The sequence below is a fragment of the Tympanuchus pallidicinctus genome, unplaced genomic scaffold (genome assembly GCF_026119805.1).
Source record: "Tympanuchus pallidicinctus isolate F22 unplaced genomic scaffold, pur_lepc_1.0 scaffold37, whole genome shotgun sequence".
Classification (NCBI taxonomy): Eukaryota; Metazoa; Chordata; class Aves; order Galliformes; family Phasianidae; genus Tympanuchus; species Tympanuchus pallidicinctus.
The window spans coordinates 1,754,959-1,771,877 of record NW_026294755.1 but is presented as its reverse complement, the minus strand read 5'-3'; the positions used below and the strand labels follow the sequence as shown (position 1 = coordinate 1,771,877).

At 52.0% G+C, this 16,919-nt stretch overlaps 1 protein-coding gene across 2 annotated transcripts; it reads right to left on the bottom strand.

The window, feature by feature from the left end:
* Positions 1–1,239: 1,239 nt before the first annotated feature.
* EFTUD2 (elongation factor Tu GTP binding domain containing 2) lies at positions 1,240–16,896 on the bottom strand. Of its 2 annotated transcripts, none has more exons than XM_052699635.1 (28): positions 16,788–16,896; positions 16,333–16,478; positions 15,925–16,090; positions 15,680–15,758; positions 14,388–14,463; positions 14,053–14,118; positions 13,816–13,851; positions 12,824–12,914; positions 12,449–12,531; positions 11,834–12,000; positions 11,124–11,248; positions 9,461–9,524; positions 9,017–9,107; positions 8,440–8,575; positions 8,038–8,165; positions 7,337–7,530; positions 6,871–6,982; positions 6,514–6,654; positions 6,200–6,301; positions 5,890–5,972; positions 4,774–4,860; positions 4,376–4,502; positions 3,884–3,971; positions 3,572–3,690; positions 3,004–3,098; positions 2,607–2,760; positions 1,910–2,017; positions 1,240–1,810 (listed from the first exon to the last, which is right to left on the bottom strand). In XM_052699635.1, exons 2-28 carry the CDS (start codon positions 16,435–16,437, stop codon positions 1,715–1,717), a joined length of 2,919 nt encoding a protein of 972 aa, XP_052555595.1. In that variant the 5' UTR covers positions 16,438–16,478; positions 16,788–16,896; the 3' UTR covers positions 1,240–1,714. The 2 variants fall into 2 exon arrangements, with proteins under 2 accessions (XP_052555595.1, XP_052555596.1); XM_052699636.1 differs by having other exon boundaries at positions 16,333–16,438; positions 16,788–16,875.
* Between the last annotated feature and the right edge of the window lie 23 nt (positions 16,897–16,919).

Here is a 16,919-nt window from a genome sequence, read left to right as displayed (position 1 = left end):
GGGTAGGGGGACATGGGGGATAGAGGGTGAGAACGGGGGGAATGGGAGGGGATAGGGGGACATCGGGAATGGGGTGGGGATAGGGGACATGAGGAATATGGGGACACGGGGGACGTGGGGTGGGGACATGGGGAATGGGATGGGAATAGGGGGACATGGGGGATAGAGGGACATGGGGACTGGGATGGCAACAGGGGAAATGGGAGGGGATGGGGGGACACTAGGAATAGGATGAGGACGGGGATGTGAGGACAAGGACATGGGGACAGGGCAGGGACAGGATGGGGACAGGGACACTGGGATCAGAACAGGGACATCGAGACAGGAACACGGGCACATGGACACTGGAAACAGATGTGGGGACAGGTTGGGGTCAGGAACATGGAGATGTTTTCAGAAAACATTGGGATGGGGCTCACCCCGTTGTTCAGGACCCCACTGGGGCTGTCAGTGCTGCACTAATGGGGCCAACGTGAGGCCCCACCCCAGCTGCTGCTCCAACTGCAGAGGGGCCCCACTGCTCCTACTGCGTGCCCCGTGTTCCTGCTGCCCCCCTGCCCAGCCCTGCTGAACTCAGGCAACGCACAGAGCCCCGCTCCCAGCTCCCCATGCTGCCGTGCCTCAGTTTACCGCTGCACCGCCCCATGGCCGGGCAGACAGGGAGGAATTCCAGCCCCCCCCATCCCGCACACATTCCCCATTCACATGGAATGACTGCATCTGTGGAAAATTTCCACCCCGCATCTGGGGCCGGCTGTTGCAGGTCAGTGTTTTCCAGCTGCGATCCCACTGGGAGCATCCTGTGTGAGAACTGACCGCTTCCCACGCTGCCGCCCCGTCCTGCACCCACTGGGGTGTGCAGAGAGATGGGGTGGGTGGTGAAAAGGGGAGATACTTGGGGGTCTGCCCCTAGGGAACAGCACAGCCCCCCAGAGCTGACACCCAGGCCTAGAGCACAGATCTGGGGGCAGAGCTGTGCTGGAAGGATGATGGATGTCCCCCCCCACCCTCCAGGGACAAAGCCCTTGCTGCAATGGGGCTGAGCCTTCTGGAGCCTCTGAAAACACAGCAGTGGGCCAAAGCCTAGCAAGAAAGAAGAAAAGCTTAATGCAGGAGTGCCTGCATGACTTGTCCTGGCTGGGACACAGTGACAAAGACAGAAAGCAGCGCTGCGGTGGGGGTGACCAGGGCACTGTCCCCTCTCCCATCTGCCAAAAGGATCAGACTGAGCTCCGGGTGGAAGTTTGTATTCAATGTTTACCAGGGTTCCAAAAACATGTACAAAAAAAGGCTAAAATCCAGACTTGCCCCTTTTCCTGGGGAGGTTGGTAGAACAGCCCTTGCCCTCAGCACTGCGCCTGCCCCAAAGGAAAGCAGAGCAACCATGGGCAGCACTGCCAAAAGCAGAGTTGACCCAGCAGCCTTACAGCCCAGGAGCCCAAACATTCAGCTCAAGCTGACAGGTTGCAGCCCAGACCACATCTGTGTGCCTGCAGAGAGCAGATCTAAAGGGAAAACCTCCTCACTGCACTCAGAGCTCTGACAACACACAAAGCATCGGTGGCCCAGGCTGTACTGTGCATGGGGCAGGCGCTGAGCGCACGGTGCACAAACACCCCGAGAGGTTTCTCCAGCCATACAAGTGGGATCTGAGGATCTGAGGGGTGGGGATGTGCTGGGCTCACTGGGCTCCCTGGGCTCAGCAGAGATGCATTCACATGGGGTAGTTGAGAACGACGTCTTGCTTGGCCAGCTCCAGCAACATGGGATCGTCGAAGAACTTGCTGATGCTCACATCCTCGCTCAAGCCCTGTAGAGTAACCCAAATCTGTGTTATTCCTCTGCATGCCAGCAGCCATACAGCCATCCTGGCAGAGATCCCACGGATCCTGGTGCCCTGCAGGCTTACCTTCCTGCGCCGGGTCTTGATCATGAACTCTCTGGCCAGATGTGGGGCTGGCTGGGGCTCCAGGGGGCGGATGACGATGCTTTTGTCCAAAGGGTCACCAGGCACAATCTGCAATAAGACCGCAGCTGAGAGCAATGCTGGGAGGAGCAATGCTGGGAGCTCCAGGAGAGCCTGAGCTGCAAAGGCTCCGGTGCCTTGCCCCACAGACACCCCAGGTGTGACACCTTTGGGTGTCACAAAGCCCCAGCGCGGCATCTGTTCTCCAGGCAGGGAGAAACAGTCACATTGCCACCTGTGACTGATCCTGTAGGAAGTCACTAATGGAGTGTGACCAAAAAGCTTTCCTTGAGAGACAAAGCTGAAGGGTGGCAATCACAGCACTCCAACAAGTCCAAGCCCTGTGCTCCCTGAGCTCAGTGCACCCAAACAGCACCCAGCACAGCGTGCCTTCCCAGGCACTGAGAGATCCTTGAGCTCGGTGAGCAGCACTCAGCACTCCTAACAGGGGAAACGCTGGGTAACATGGAGCAAAGCCTCGAGCTTCTGGCAGACGCTTCATGGCTGTGAAGGTGCACAAAGCCTCCACCAGCTCCAAACGCCCACACTGGAGATCCTGAGGATGCTTGGCCTGCCCTGTGTAATCTGCTGCACAGAGCACAGCCTCATCTGCCATCCCCTCCTTCCCAGCAAGACTCACCTGCCAGTGGTGGAAGACAGACAGTGAGAACGCCTGCCCCTGCGTGTGGGTCCTCAGGTCTGTCTCAAAACCAAAGGAATCAATGGCAGGGATGAAGGCTTTGATGGTGTACAGAGGGGAGCCCGGGATCGGAGCGTCCTGCGTCACGTGGCCTCTGCCAGAAAGTCAAAACATTCCTTTTCCTACATGCCCCCTTTTATTTCTCCACTCCAACAGAACCAGGCACAAAGCCAAGTGCTGGACGTGGTGCTGGGCATCCCCTCCCCGCACAGCACAGAGGACAGACTTCACCCTCTCCCCTCACTTCCACATCAGCCCCCCCCCAAAAGGACTGCAGAGGTCTCTACCACCCAGATCCCAGCTGCTGCTTTGCTCTGCTCAGGTGATGGCAGCTCACCTGCGCCGCGCCAGCACGGTGTACACGGCCGACACGCAGTCAGCTGGGGCCTGAACCTCCACAAAGTAGTAGGGCTCCATCAGACGAGGAGTGGCCTGGGGGCAGAAAGGGACACAGCAGATGAGCCTGCAGCAGTGCAACCTGCAGCACACAAAGGATCAGAAGCTGTCAAACTGCTCAAGCAGCACCCAAGTGGGGATCAGAGGGTTCCTGCTGCCCACTGCGTGCCCAAACCAACCCCAACAAAGGAGCTCTGTGCTTTTCTCCTCCTGCCCACGTTGTGTTCCCTCTTTCACATTCCCACCTTCCCCAGCAAGTCTAACACTTGCACAGCATGAGACAGAGCGGATGCAGGCAGGATTCCAGCCAGGCTGGAACGTGACCACTTGCAAAACCCGCATGCCAGCCTGGAAGGGCACTGCAAACATTCACGAGGCAGTTTAAGTCACACCATCCTCGTGGCAGACACCGCAGCACACGCACAACTGCGCTCATTGAGCCTCTGAGCCATCACAGGAGCCAGCACTGCACGAGGCTCAGCTTTCATCATGCCCAGTGCAACGCTCACCATCAGGAAAGCTGAGTACACCACCCTGCGTGCCGTCGGGATGATCTGTCCTCCACCTCTGTGCAAGGGCTCCTGAGCAATCACTGCATCCAGGATCTTAAACTTCACATTGCGGATCACTGAGGAAGAAACAACAGCACCTCAGCAGATGTCCTTTGCCCTACCAGCACCAGCCTTGTGCTCAGAGTCTTTGGGGATACAAGGGTCGCAGAAGAGACAGAGCCATCAGAGAAAGTTCAGCCACTGACACCCCCCAGCAGATATTTGAATTTGGTCGTTCATCAGCCCCACTTCTACACAGGTTCTACTTACACTCATCGCAGAGAGGCCCTTCCCTGGTCCCCCACTGAAATCCCTGCACAATGCTGTCCTTCACGGAGCCCAGCAGTGCCTTGTCCACCTACAGAGAGAGCAAACGTTCCTCACGAGGCAGGAACAGACAGACCCCAGTGTTCAAAAGTTGGTTATTAGATGAGCAGCCGTGTCCTCCTGCACCCCCCAGAATCATCATCTTCAGAGTTTGACATCTATACTCATAAATTAAAAGTGCCTATTTTGGTAACCCTTAAAGACAGGCTGTTCAGTTGCCAGTTCTGAGAACACTGGCCCAAACTGTAGACTGAAAAACAGCAGGCAGTTTACCAGCTATGCAATGAGCATGGTGGAGGAAGCTCAATACATCTGAGATATGACAGACCAACAAAAACTCCTATTGGTAGGACCCTGCTGCAGGACCTGGAGGGAACTGCCACCTCTGGACAGAGGAGAATAAACGTTTCACTCAAAGGTAACCCTGTTTCTCACCTCTGAGGGCAGAGTATCATCTACCAGGATGTTTGGGCCAGTGGCATCCGGCCCAAAGGCCCAGATGGAACGGGCAGCCAGCAAATCCCAGTCATATTTGGTCTGGAAGAATTCACCCAGCTTCTTTCTGATGGAAGAACAGAAGAAAGCTTAAGAAACCAGCGTCTGATCTGCACTCACAACACATTCATAAACCTGTTCCACATAAAAACGGTCTCAGCTCTTTACATGGAGCAAACTGTTTGCTGGGGCAGGACGCTCCCAGACTCCCTGGTATTAATGGTGCACCCAGGATCTCTGCCTGGAGCTGCTGACTGATACTCGCAGATCCCAGCACTCCCCACTTTCCCAATTATTTCCCTCTGAAAGGATTCTTGCTCTCCCCCAGTTGTCCATACCTGTTCCACGTTATTTGCACCACTTCATTTTCAATGTCCTCCGCGAGTCCCTTCTCCAGAGGCTCGGCAATCATCGTGATCTTGTTCCTCAGAAGAGAGACAGTTGCAATTAGTCCACAGAATGACGGAAATGGGAGTAATTGGCAGGACCTCGGGGACTGTGCAGCACAGCCAGAGAGATGAAGCCATCCATGTCTTTCAGCGTTACTGCTGTGCTTGTAAAGACAGCCCACGCTGCTAACAACTGCTCTCCCAAGTCTGCTCATCTCTAGCAGCAGACTGCTAAGGGACAGCAGTGCCCCATCCCTCCCTGCCAGATGTCCAGAGCTCGTACTGGCTGCAGAAGGAAGTGTCAGACACAAGGGATGTTGCCTTGGAGAACCTCATTCGCATGGGAACTCTGGCCCTACAGCACGTCACTCCACCTGTCCTGCACCTCTAAGACAGTCCGAAGAGCAAAACCTGCCTGTTCCTAAAAACAAGACTTCCAGCCATGGTGTATCAGTAAAAAGATGGCAAGAAGAACCAGAAAGCACAGTGGAATACAGGAAAACTATCTGCAATGTATGACAGATCATGACTCGCATGAAAACTCAGCGTTAAAACATGCTGTACTTTCATTCTGCTTTTTCAGCCTGTGTTCCGTACCCGGCCTCCCTCTTTTATGCCCATCTCATAACACTTTGCTGGAGCACGAAGACAAGACTACGTTGCAAGACACCAGAATGGGTTGCAAGACACCAGAAAGGAGTACATTAATTTCAAGATTAAGAATGGATAAGATGAAACTTTTCACAAAGTCTGTGGAGTTACTGAAGGCAGTAATGGGCTCTTCGGCACCTGCTCTATGATTCCAATACACCTCCCAGTCTTGGAAACAACAGAAAACTGCTGAGAGGGCGTGAAATTCAGTTAAAGGAAAGGAGAACGTGGATGTCTCTTTATTCCCTCCATTCTGAGAGCTCACAGAGAACACGCAAACGTCTGTGGGACTCAGTGTGCTACTGGGGGTTCAGCAGATGGAAGGCTGCCACTTGTCTGGGAACGGCTCCCTCAGAGCACACCTCCACTGCCTGCCCCCACTGCCTGCTCCCCAGAGGCGCCCTGGGCTCTTACTTCTTATTGGGAGTCTCAGCAAAGCACTTCAGGGAGGACGTTTCCACCACTGTCTCACAGAACGTCACGACTGGATCGGCGACCTGGAATAACAGCAGGTTTGTAGCGGGCTCTGTGTTATTTAGGCTGACACAGAAGCCTCCCTGTAACAGGGGCCACAGGGCACTTATTGCAACAACCTCAGCACGCTGGGGAGGAACCAGAGGCAGACAGTCACCCTGTACACCGTGCAGAGTTTGTTTTCCCATCCTTCTGAGTTTGAAGGACAAAGCTCTTCCCCAGCTGGAAACCCCTCCCCTCAGCTCCTCACCTTGATATCAATCTCAGAATACATCTTCCGCAGATCATGCATCACACAGTCCAGGTAGAGCTCCCCTGTTCCCAGGATCACGTGTTCTCCAGACTCTTCCACCTGAAAAACAAGAGAAGGGTTCAGCTAACAGCATTATTGTTCACAGGCCCTCGTCTCGCAGAGCCCTACATAAACATCAGGATTTATCAGCATTAAAAAAAGCCAGAACAAACAAAACATCCCACAGTTAAGCTAACTTGTTTTTAAGATCAGCCTACGAGGTATCCCACAGCACCAGCTGACAACAGCCAACACACAAATACCAGAAATACCTTTGTAGTGAGTGACGGGTAGCTCTTGTTGACTTTGCGGAGACCATCCAACATTTTGGGGAGCTCGGAGGGGTTGACTGGCTCTACTGCTATTTTGATGACAGATGTGGTGTTGAACTTCAAAGGCCGGAAGATCTGAGCCTGAAATCAGGTGAGGACAAAAAGTTTTGCATCACAGAAGGACACAGAAGACCCAGTGGGGTCTGACGGAGCGTTTGAGCGGCTCTTCCATGGGTGGCTCTTGTGCCCAGGCTCTTTGCAGGCAGAGTTTATGTAACCTCACCACCCGAGCTTTTAAGATAGATTCCAACACTCTGAGTCCCTGCAAGGCTGAGTGACAGCAGCTACCCACAGTACCTCCTCATTGCCTCTCGGCTCCGTGACAGTTGCAGTCTTCACAATGGGCTGGTCCACTCCTTCTATCAGCACCCAGTTGCCAGCAGGAACACGGTTAACCTCAATGTGATACCTAAAAGGAGGGGAGGATGACAGAACCATAAGACAGTTTGAGTTAGAAAGGGTTTTTAAAGACCATTTCCTCACCAGAAGCCAAGATCTCCCACCAGATCAGGTTGGTCAAGGTCCCATTGCAATCTGACTGAATGCTTGCAGGGATGGAACCCACAACCTCTTTAGGCAGCCTGTTCCAGCATTTAGCCACCCTCACACTACAGAAATTCTTCCTTATATCTGAACTAAATCTACTCTCTTTCATCTCTGCAGCTTCAGGCCCCTAACAGCACTGTGCTCCTCCCTATCCCTGACACCAATGACTCCCAGTGACTTCTCTCCAAAACTAACACTTTGTCAGAGCTTTTCCTACCTCGCAACTGAGATCCAGAGGCGCCCAACGGTGCAGATCTGGGAATCCTCCTCATCCTCCAAGGTGTAGTTCTCTCCCAGGACCTTCACAGGCTGCCCAGCATGGATGGTACCACTGAGCACTCTGCCAAAGGCGTGGAACTGAACACCGTCGTCTGTGCTGTACATTTTTGTTGTGTGACACATCAGCGGGCCCTTCCCACGGAAAAGAAAGAAACCACTTTCAGTAGACAGCTAAACAACTGACCCAGACCTGCTAGGACCTATAGATACAAATGGGTTTAAAAGACAGAACTTAGAAATACTTCTTATGACTTGCCCATATGGGGTTATTGTTATCAGCATCACACAGGCCAGTTTTCTCTGAGCTTGGAGAGTGAATAAAACTTCATGGAAAAGGGACAAAAGGCAGCAAAAGGACACAGAATCACCCCGCAGCGCCCACATGCTCTGAAGTCCTGACCCAGACTCTTGTTCTGAACACTGTCAAACAATAATCTCTCCCAAGGGCTGCCCTGACAGGCACCAAAGTTTCTCAGAGTGAAGAGATCTGTTTCAGTATCGGATGAGAGGTTTCAGAGTGCTGGAAGTCAAATCTGTGCAGATGGCTGTCTAGGAGGCAGCTGCTCTGTCAAGGCAGTGAAAGGAGGGTGTGTGTGGCACATTTTGGATGCTCGGAACAGAACAAAAGGGCTTCCTTACATCAGGGTCACATTCACTCATGGCCTCCCCGAGATCGGAGTCAACGCCGCCGGTGTAGGTGTGTTCGATTTTTGTCTTGGCTCCCACCTTTGGGGAGGGAATATGCTGCACACACATGTCCACAAAGCCTGCAAAAGTAACACATCGTGATTAAGCAGGGTAGAAGAAAGACACGTACCCCAATAAGCACAACGTAAATCCCAACGCAGTGCCCCCACAGCAATGGGGAAAATGTGAGCAGTGTCTCAAGCTGCTCTTTGAAGAAACAGTTTGTCTTTTATACACGGAAAAGAAAAGCTATGAGAGGAATCTGTGCAAGCTGACGCTCCATGTCTGCATTACAGCCCTTAAACCATCCACGTGAGGGTAAGCGATTGGGAACAGTGGCAGAAAAGGATTTACCTGTAAACTCCCCAAAGAACTTCTTGCAGACAAGTCGTAGGAGCGGTCGAATGTTCAACTTCAATTCCTCTTTGGTCAGGTGGATGCCAAGTTCATCCAGAGTCCGAGGCAGAGTCGTGTCCACATCCCCCACCACCTGCAGGACGACAGGCACCCATCAGCACTGCTGCAGGTTCCCAAGCCCCAGGCTCCCAGGTGCAGCTGAAGGCCCCGAACTTATCTATATTATATTATAATATAATATATTATTATAATATAATATTATATATTATACCTGTAAACAGGTATCGCTCTCAGCTCCTGCCTTGCTCACACAGAGCTCACCCAAAGCAGGCTGGGTGGCTCGTTTTATCACTTGGCCCATATCATAGCACCTTACGAAGAGCAAAAGCAGTTCTAACTGTACAGGCATAGGGCTACACGTGCAAGAAACAGCTGTAAGGAGATGCCCATCACTTCTATGCATGCTCAAACCCAGAAACGTGTGAAGTCCCACAGGCACCAGACATACCACCACCTAGTGCCCAGTCCTTGCATGCTCACGTCTGGAGCTGCAGGATAACAAACTGCCACGGACCTGAGCCAAGATCTTGTACAGGGGCTCAAGAATGAACTCCACGAAGCTGCGCTGGGAGCTGCTGGTTGGAGCCTTCTTAGTGAACTTCCGCCTGTTGGGAGAAAAAAAGGGCGGGGAGGAGGGAGCACAGCACGAGCACCTGGCACAACACACACAGCCACTGCTGCCTACTGCTCCCAACCCCCCTGGGAAGTGGATAACGGAGTCACTCCTACTCCAAACAAAGGTCAGCAGAGCGCTCTGCTCCCATCTGGGATTCGGGAGAACACAGAATCACATCAAACAGGAGGCCTGACCCAACCTTTCTCCCCATCACAAGATCACAGGGCAGCCCAGGCTGGAAGGGACCTCAGGTGGTCACCTAGCCCACAGTTTACATGGAAGGGAGAGGGAAAAAAAAAAAACAGCAGTATAAAGTAACAGACACCTCAACAGGCCTCTTACGTTTTCGGGTTGAAGTAGATGTCGCCCCAAAGCCGCTTTGCAAACTCCTGATAATTGATATCTCCTAAAAGGAAGAAGCAAGAATAAGAGACACTCAGCATTTCTCTCATTTTGGAGATCTGATTTTTGCTTTTTAAAGCAACCCTGAGGTTTTGATGCAACACTGGTGAGTGAACACTTGGTACCGTTTGGAGTAACTGATTAAATCCAGAGCTGGGCAGGTCGGGCAGAGAAGTGGCCAGAAAACAGCCCTGTGAGGACTGCAGCAGCCCCCAGGAGCGCCGTGAGTTTGCACATTTCCCTCTCAAGAACGTTTCAGCCGTCCTGATCACACACGAGGTTCCAGCTGAGAGGAGTCAGACTCTGCTCTGCAGGAACCCAGCTCCACCTGCCTCATTTTCCCAACCCGACTGCGAAGGTGCTGGGATGGCTGACACCCTGCCGGCTCATCGCAGCGTTTTCTGCCTTGCTGAGCACCTGCAGGTTCTTGTTTCAGCTGATGCATTAAGTGCTTCTCCAAGTACACAAGTGCTGAAGGAACGGTACGTGGCTGTCACGGTGGATTTACAAATAACAAGACAGCAGTGATAATTTACAGCTGTTTCCAAACAAGCTTTTGCTGTGGGCAGATGTGAAAGCATAAGAAATGTCGGGGCGGCTGCGGTTCTGACAGTTAAACCACCATAACTCACCTTACTGGAAGGGTGGTGGCTGCACACAAGATCCCTGGTGACCACTGCTGAACGGTACTGACTCAATTCAGCTCATGGACGACAGCTCCCTCCAGCCGTGCTGAATGCTTTATCAGCCTCCAAAAGCTGGGCCCCGTCCTGAATTCCGTGGTGCCCAGGGAGCTCATTTACTGCTCCAAACTGATGGAGGCGCGCAGCGGCCCTGAAACAGCGGCCTTTGACCTCTACAACTTTGTCCTCCCTCAGGCCAAGTTCTTTGCAAGAGCTGATCTACAGCATCCTTCCTTCCTACAGATCACCCCAAATTCCCCACCGCGGAACTTCAGAACTCAGCTGGATCGCTGACTAACGCAAGCAATGCAAGCAAAAGGCCCCCTTCTACAAGAGGCAGATTGCCTCAAGGGGACACCTGGGGAACAGAAAATCAAATCAAAGGCAGAAAAAGACCGTTTCTTAAAAAAGATTGAAGGGCAAAAGTGCAAAACCTCGTGGGCTGAGCTCTGCCTGGCTGCAGCTGAACCTCAGACTCAGATTCTTCTGGGAAAAGGCAGGCAGAGCTTAACAGCTTCACTGCTGAGCTGTCTGGATACACGGAGTGCAAGGCGCACGCTTGTCTTCAACTGCCACAGAACCAACTGCTTCTTCTGATTAAGGGTGTACATAAAACGTCAACTCCTGACTCCAGGAATATTTATCAGGAGAAACTATTTACCTAAAACCAAGTTTGAACTCTATTTTTGCTTTTTACCAGCATGGAAAGACCTTCATAAATAGTCTGTAGTCTACAAGACTATAATAACGTCACTTGGGGCTCAGATCTACAGTACCTCTCAATTTCCTGAAGTTCAAGAGTGCATAAACTGACCACACAGATACATGGCGAAAGCTGAAGCAGAACAGCTTGGAAAGCCTCAACAAAAAGGTTAGGAAATGAGATGTTAAAGCATGCAAGGTTTCTGGATAATCCTCACCATATGTGTCTGCATAAATCTTTGCAAAAGATCCCAGCGTGAAGCAGATGCTGTACTGTGAGCTGGAGAAACACACGTTCCCCAGAAGGGGAGACAGGACGAGGTTCTCGTCGGTGGAATACATGCTGAGAGGAGACAGGTTAGGAGACAAGGGGAAAAAAAACAACATAAATCAGTGTTATGAACCAAGGAGGACGTTTAAATTTATTTCCCACACCAAACAGCAGCAGGTGAAAGGCAGGCAGTTTACACTGCCTGGATCATTAGAAAGTGGGCGGCCGGGGGGGGTGGAGGGGCTGCAGCAGTGTGGGGAGCAATCAGTGTTGTGGGGTGCTGGGACACAGGGCTGGGCACGGCCCTGCTGCTGGCCTGGAGCTCATCAGGGAGGACTGGGGATTTGGGGAAGAGAGAGAGCAGGCGGTGGTGGGGCTGTGGGATGGGGTCGGAGCTGCTCTGTGCCTCAGTTTCCCCTCCACAAGTGTGGAGGTGCACCCTTGTGTGGGGATGCCTGTGCACACGTGGCTGTGTGGCTGCTGTGCCTGTGTGCGTGGCTGAGCTCACATGTGCACACAGGCATGAAGTGTGCTCACCGAGGTGCTGTGCAATCAATGGGCTGCAAAAGCTCCTGTGTGGGGATTCCTCTGCTGCTGCCAACCGCCCTGGCGGCACCCATCCACCCACAAACCCACCCACCCACCCCCCATCCCTACCTGATCAGACCATTAACTTCATCCACAATATGCCGGAGTTTGTAGTAAGCATCTGTAGGGGGCAACTTCAGCTCCAGGATCAGGCGGTCGATTTTGTTGATGCACACAGTCACTGCCAGCCGCTCCTGCACCGCGTGCTTGATCAGCCTCTCCGTGTTCAGCATCACCTGCAGGGAAATGAGCACCAACGCCCCTAGCAAAAGCCCTCCTCAAAATGCTATGTAGGGCATGCCAGGCAGTGACCCTTACACACAGGGCTGCAGCCTGTAGGAAAGCCTCAGCTGAACCATCAGTGATCGTCCTGAAATTTGAAGTAGGTGCTAACCCAACCGAACTGCTTGAGTCCTAGCCCTCAGACATCACTGGTATGAATAACCTGCTCAATTTTACATACAGTGGAGATACAAATAAATCAGATATGAGCCCACAGGTCACACTCGTCACGTCAGATCTGGAAACAGAAGCGGGAGGCCCGAGTCCCCGCTTTGGCAGTTTCTCAAAGTGTCCTCCAAAAACCCTTCAGCACTCAAGCTGAGCCCATCCCCTCCATGATAAAGCAGGGTCCAGGCTCTGGTGCGAGCTCAGAATTGATGCCCAGGAGAAGCTGACACTCACCCCCTCAGCTGCATCAATGAAAAGCACGACGCCATCCGAAATACGAAGGCCAGCCGTCACCTCGTCAGAGAAATTGACGTGACCTTCAGAAAACAAACAAAAACGGGGAGAAAAGTGAGAACGAGAGCAATCTGAAACCTGAGTGCAGGTCTGGGGCTGCCCCTCGGCTCGGGTCACTGACACCCAGCAAGGCAGAACACACAGATGCCCTCCCCCTAAAATTTGGCCTCAGTTTCCTACCACACATCGATCTGCTCCCATCAACAGCACTACCCAGAGGGCCAAAGAGGAAGGAACACGTGCTCATACGTCTGCTTTACACACCCAGCTGCCTTCAGCTACATGCACCCCGAAACAGGATTTGCAGGATTATACCTGGGGTGTCAATGATGTTGAAGAGAAAAGACTTTCCTTTGGTGTCTGGCAGAACAATGGTCACTGGTGTGCTCTTGATCCCCACTCCCCTCTGAAACACAGCAAAGCAGGATTACCAGTTAAGGAATGAAGTGAAAAATTCCCAGATAAAAGATGAAGAAGGAAGAATTCATCAGAAGGACTGAGGGAAGCAAACATCCCTCCAGCCCAACATCCTGCACTCAGATCACTGCTGTGCAGCCCAGCTGCTCCTTCCACGCTGGTGCAGACTGGCCAGCTACCACTATGGGGCCACGCAACCCGAGTCTGATTACAGCTACAAATGCCAGAGACAGAAGATGTGCATTTTTCTGTGTTTTCATTCCTCTGCTATTGAGTTACACCTCAGCACTTAATATTCAATCACACAGAGTGCAAAGCACAGCAGCAAGCTGAAGAAAAAGAGAAGCTCCCCAGGACTGCTCTGGTCATGGCAGCATTCAGTGCGAAGGACTGGATAAAATCCCCATCCAATGCCAACATGCAATCAGAGCACTCAGTTACAATTTCCCATCACAGGAAGCCTAGCAGAAAGATGTGCATTTGAAATTACAGTTTTTCTCCTCCTCCACCACTGCTATGAATCCCTTCCACCTCTTTCCCCTCAAAAAATAAAATAAAATAAAATAATTGGTTTACCCCTATGTCGTGATATTACTGCTACAGATTAATGGGCTGCCTGTGTGTCACAATAATGCTGTGTGGATTTTCAGCATCACAGAGGTAGATAAGTAAAAATCATACATGGAGGTGAGGGCTGCAGTAGATGGGAAACAGTTGGATAAGGGATCTGGCAAAACTAGAGAAGATCATTTTCTTGATAAAGAAAATAATCAAACTGCAGAAGGCACAAAAGATGATGAGATGAAAGAGGAAGAAGGAACTGTAAGTTAATTGTGAGTAAAGCGTGAGGCAGCTGGGTGAAAGCAGTTTGTCCTACAAGGCTCACTTACCTCCTGCTCTGTGAACAATATATCAGTATAGCAAAGCTGCAAAGACAAAACAAGAATCAGAATATCATGGTTTTGCACTGAACAGCACAACATGACAGCTCTTTGCACGCTGTTAGCACGGCAAGTGACAGAGCTGGAATTAGGACTGCTCTCCGGTTTTCCAGCCCCTCATTCTAACCACAGAACCACACTTTCCCCACACTTTCCAAGGCAGGAAGACACCCAGAGCTCACTCACATCCTGGTCGTAGCGCTTCCTGATTTCGGGGTGCGTCTGCTCTATCAGGCAGTCAACAAAACAAGTCTGAAAAACACCAAACCGTGGGGAAAAGAGATGCGACTTCGTTCCGAGAGATAAACAGCAGCAGAATCCCACCCCTCCCACGGGGCACACAGAAAAGGGGCTACAGAAATACTTCCACATGACAGAAAGAAAGGCCACAAATAACTGCAGAGCAACGGGAGCGGGAGAGAACGCTGCTGCGGGGATCAGGGGGTCAAAAGAGCAGCAGCCAAAGAAAGGAACGGAGAGATCATTACTGCTACCCAGCGCACGTGGGATATTCACACTACCTTGCCGTGGTGAAGGTGCCCACACAGAGTCACATTCCGAATCAGCTCAGAGTTGTCCATCAGATCTGCCAGGAAACTGGAGGGATGAAGCACAAAAGACTGTTGGAGGCTTCTGCTGCGTCTAAGAAAAGCAGGCGCCGCTTTCCACCCGAGGGCCCTCTGAATCCTCTCCAAACTTTCGTGCCCTGCGGAGGAAGAATCCCACTCTGCAGATGGGGAGGACAAGAGAGTTGGAGTCCTGGACAGATGGCAGTGGGTGGGAGGAGACGGAGTTGGTAAAACTGCAAGAGATTAAATACTCTGAACGCCTTTCTTCTCTTCTAGACAGGATTAGAGCAGCTCAGATGAGGAAACGCTTCCGCTCCAATGGTGGCAGGTAGTCAACTAAACCAGAGAGGTGGATAACAACACCCCACACACTTTTAAAAGGTGGCCACGGGGTGCTGCAGACTATTAATTCTGACTTTCAGGTCTTAATTCTGACTTTCAGGTCTTAAAACACTGATGCTCCCAGGCACTGGAGGAAACAGTAATAGAATTTAAATCTTTTTTGAACCAGCAACGAGCTGAGGAGTGAAGAGCCGGTCACCTCTGCAGAGGTCCCAGCCAAAATGGAACTGAGAACCTAAATCAGCAGCTACTCTTCAAAATAATGGAAAGCTATCAAACAAGAATCAATTATTATGGATTTGCAGATAGTAAGCCCAGTCAAATAATCTCCTTCTTAAAAATACTTTAGTTTTCACTTATGAAGCAGACTTTTTAGCATACAACATTTTGATTAAGAGCTTAAAAAGCACAAAAATCAATAAGAATACAAATTAAAAGCTTGCCTATCGGTCTTAAATCAGGGCTAAATGTGAAATCAATAGCAAGCTTGCAGGTTTCTGGTTAAGTCCCACCGGGACTTCTGCATGGCCCCATCTTAAGCATCTACATCAAGGAAGAGCAGGAGTAAGAATTAATTACTGATGAAGTGAGCAGAGTATAAAGGCATCAGAAAAATAGTAGGAAATGCACCATGTTGCCTACAAGGAAGGCAAAATAGCTGTAAAATGGTTGGCCTCGTGCTTTCCTCCTCTTCTTTTCTGTTCAAACTCCGGGAGCCAGCTGCACTCGCTTATATGGCTGCTGTTAGTAAGAAACAAACCCAGTGCCCCCTGTGGGCTCCCGCCTCCATACAGCACTCCCCTCTGCCTCCCCACCTTGCCTGTAAGCAATGAGAAGCAAGGAAATTGCAGCACAGATGGCCTGAACCAAAGCACACGCTTCCAACTCCGCAAATTACTTACTCCATCTCATAGACGGTGACCGGTAACGTCTGTTCCATCAACGAGAACTTTTTGGTTTTCACAGGTTTAATAATAGGCTCTGAAAACAAAGGAAAGAACAATAAAACACTGTTATGGGTGACCTGAACCCAGCACCCCCAAATACTGCGTGGGGATTTTCTGCAGATCAGGAACACAGCTTTAAATTGACAGATTCCTTTCTCTTTTTACGGGAGGACCAAACAAGATGACTTAACGCCACTCACCAGTGAGAGGCTGCGTGTCCTCCTCCTGCACTATGGTCTCCACTTCGGGCCCATAGACCTCCTCAGCAGTGGGGTAGTACTTCTTGTCCTCGTGCAGCACCACCTCCATCCCAGGGTGGTCCTCATCGTGGTCCCCCATATCATCGTCATCGTCATCATCCTCGAGCTGCAACCAACACTCACACTGAGCTGCTGCCAGCACCAAAGTGCTTCGGAAACCTTAACTGTGGCTGGAGGTAAAGCCTCGGCGTCATAAATCAGGAGTCAGGAAACTGACAGCACAAAGGGCACCCTCCACCCTTGACAGCTTTCCCCACAACGGGAGCCAGGCACGGGGCAGGCCACGTTTAACTCCTACTGTGTGTGGCCATGCTGCTCAGCACAGCCCTGCCACGGCCGTGCACCCACCTCGTCCAGCTCCTTGGACTCCCGGCCCAGCTCATCGTCCTCATCATCAGAGTCCAGCTCCGGCCCGATGTAGTTCCCAAACTCGTCGTACAGGTCAGTGTCCATGCTGGGGGTGAAGCGATGGGATCAGAGCTGGGAGCAGAAGCCTGGAATCACAACTGAGCCTCAATTCCAGCCCCAGGACCAGACCAAGATCCAGATCGAGCCTCATCTCCACAGCCCATAACCGGCCCTGGATGCAGGACCAGTCCTACACCCAGCTCGTGCCCCAGAGTCACAGCCAGCCCCACGCGCACATCCTGCCTCAGAGACACCCCACCTCAGTTCCAGAAAAGGCCGCACATTCAGGACCCGCCCCTGACGCGGATCCTAAGCCCTAAGCCCTAAGCCCCAGGCCCCGGCCCTCAGTTCCCGGCCTCACACCACGTTCCCCGCCCTTTTCCCGCACCCCTCACCCCGGATCTCCGCCGCGCTCTCCCCGCTCTCTCGGCCGTTGGCGCCGCCGACGGCGCAGCGGAAGGACCGGGGCTGCCCTGGGCGCCCGTCCCGCGCTGGGCGGCAGCGGCGCCGCCGTTCTTCAGGCACGA

What these genes read in the sequence shown, in the direction of transcription:
- EFTUD2 (XM_052699635.1), bottom strand. Translation starts at nt 16,437, where the DNA reads ATGGACACTGACCTGTACGACGAGTTTGGGAACTACATCGGGCCGGAG. An exon ending in GGCACCTTCACCACGGCAAG is followed by an intron (nt 14,119 to 14,387) that starts GTAGTGTGAATA and finishes GGTGTTTTTCAG; the next exon opens with ACTTGTTTTGTTGACTGCCT. An exon ending in GGAAGCGCTACGACCAGGAT is followed by an intron (nt 13,852 to 14,052) that starts GTGAGTGAGCTC and finishes TTGTCTTTGCAG; the next exon opens with CTTTGCTATACTGATATATT.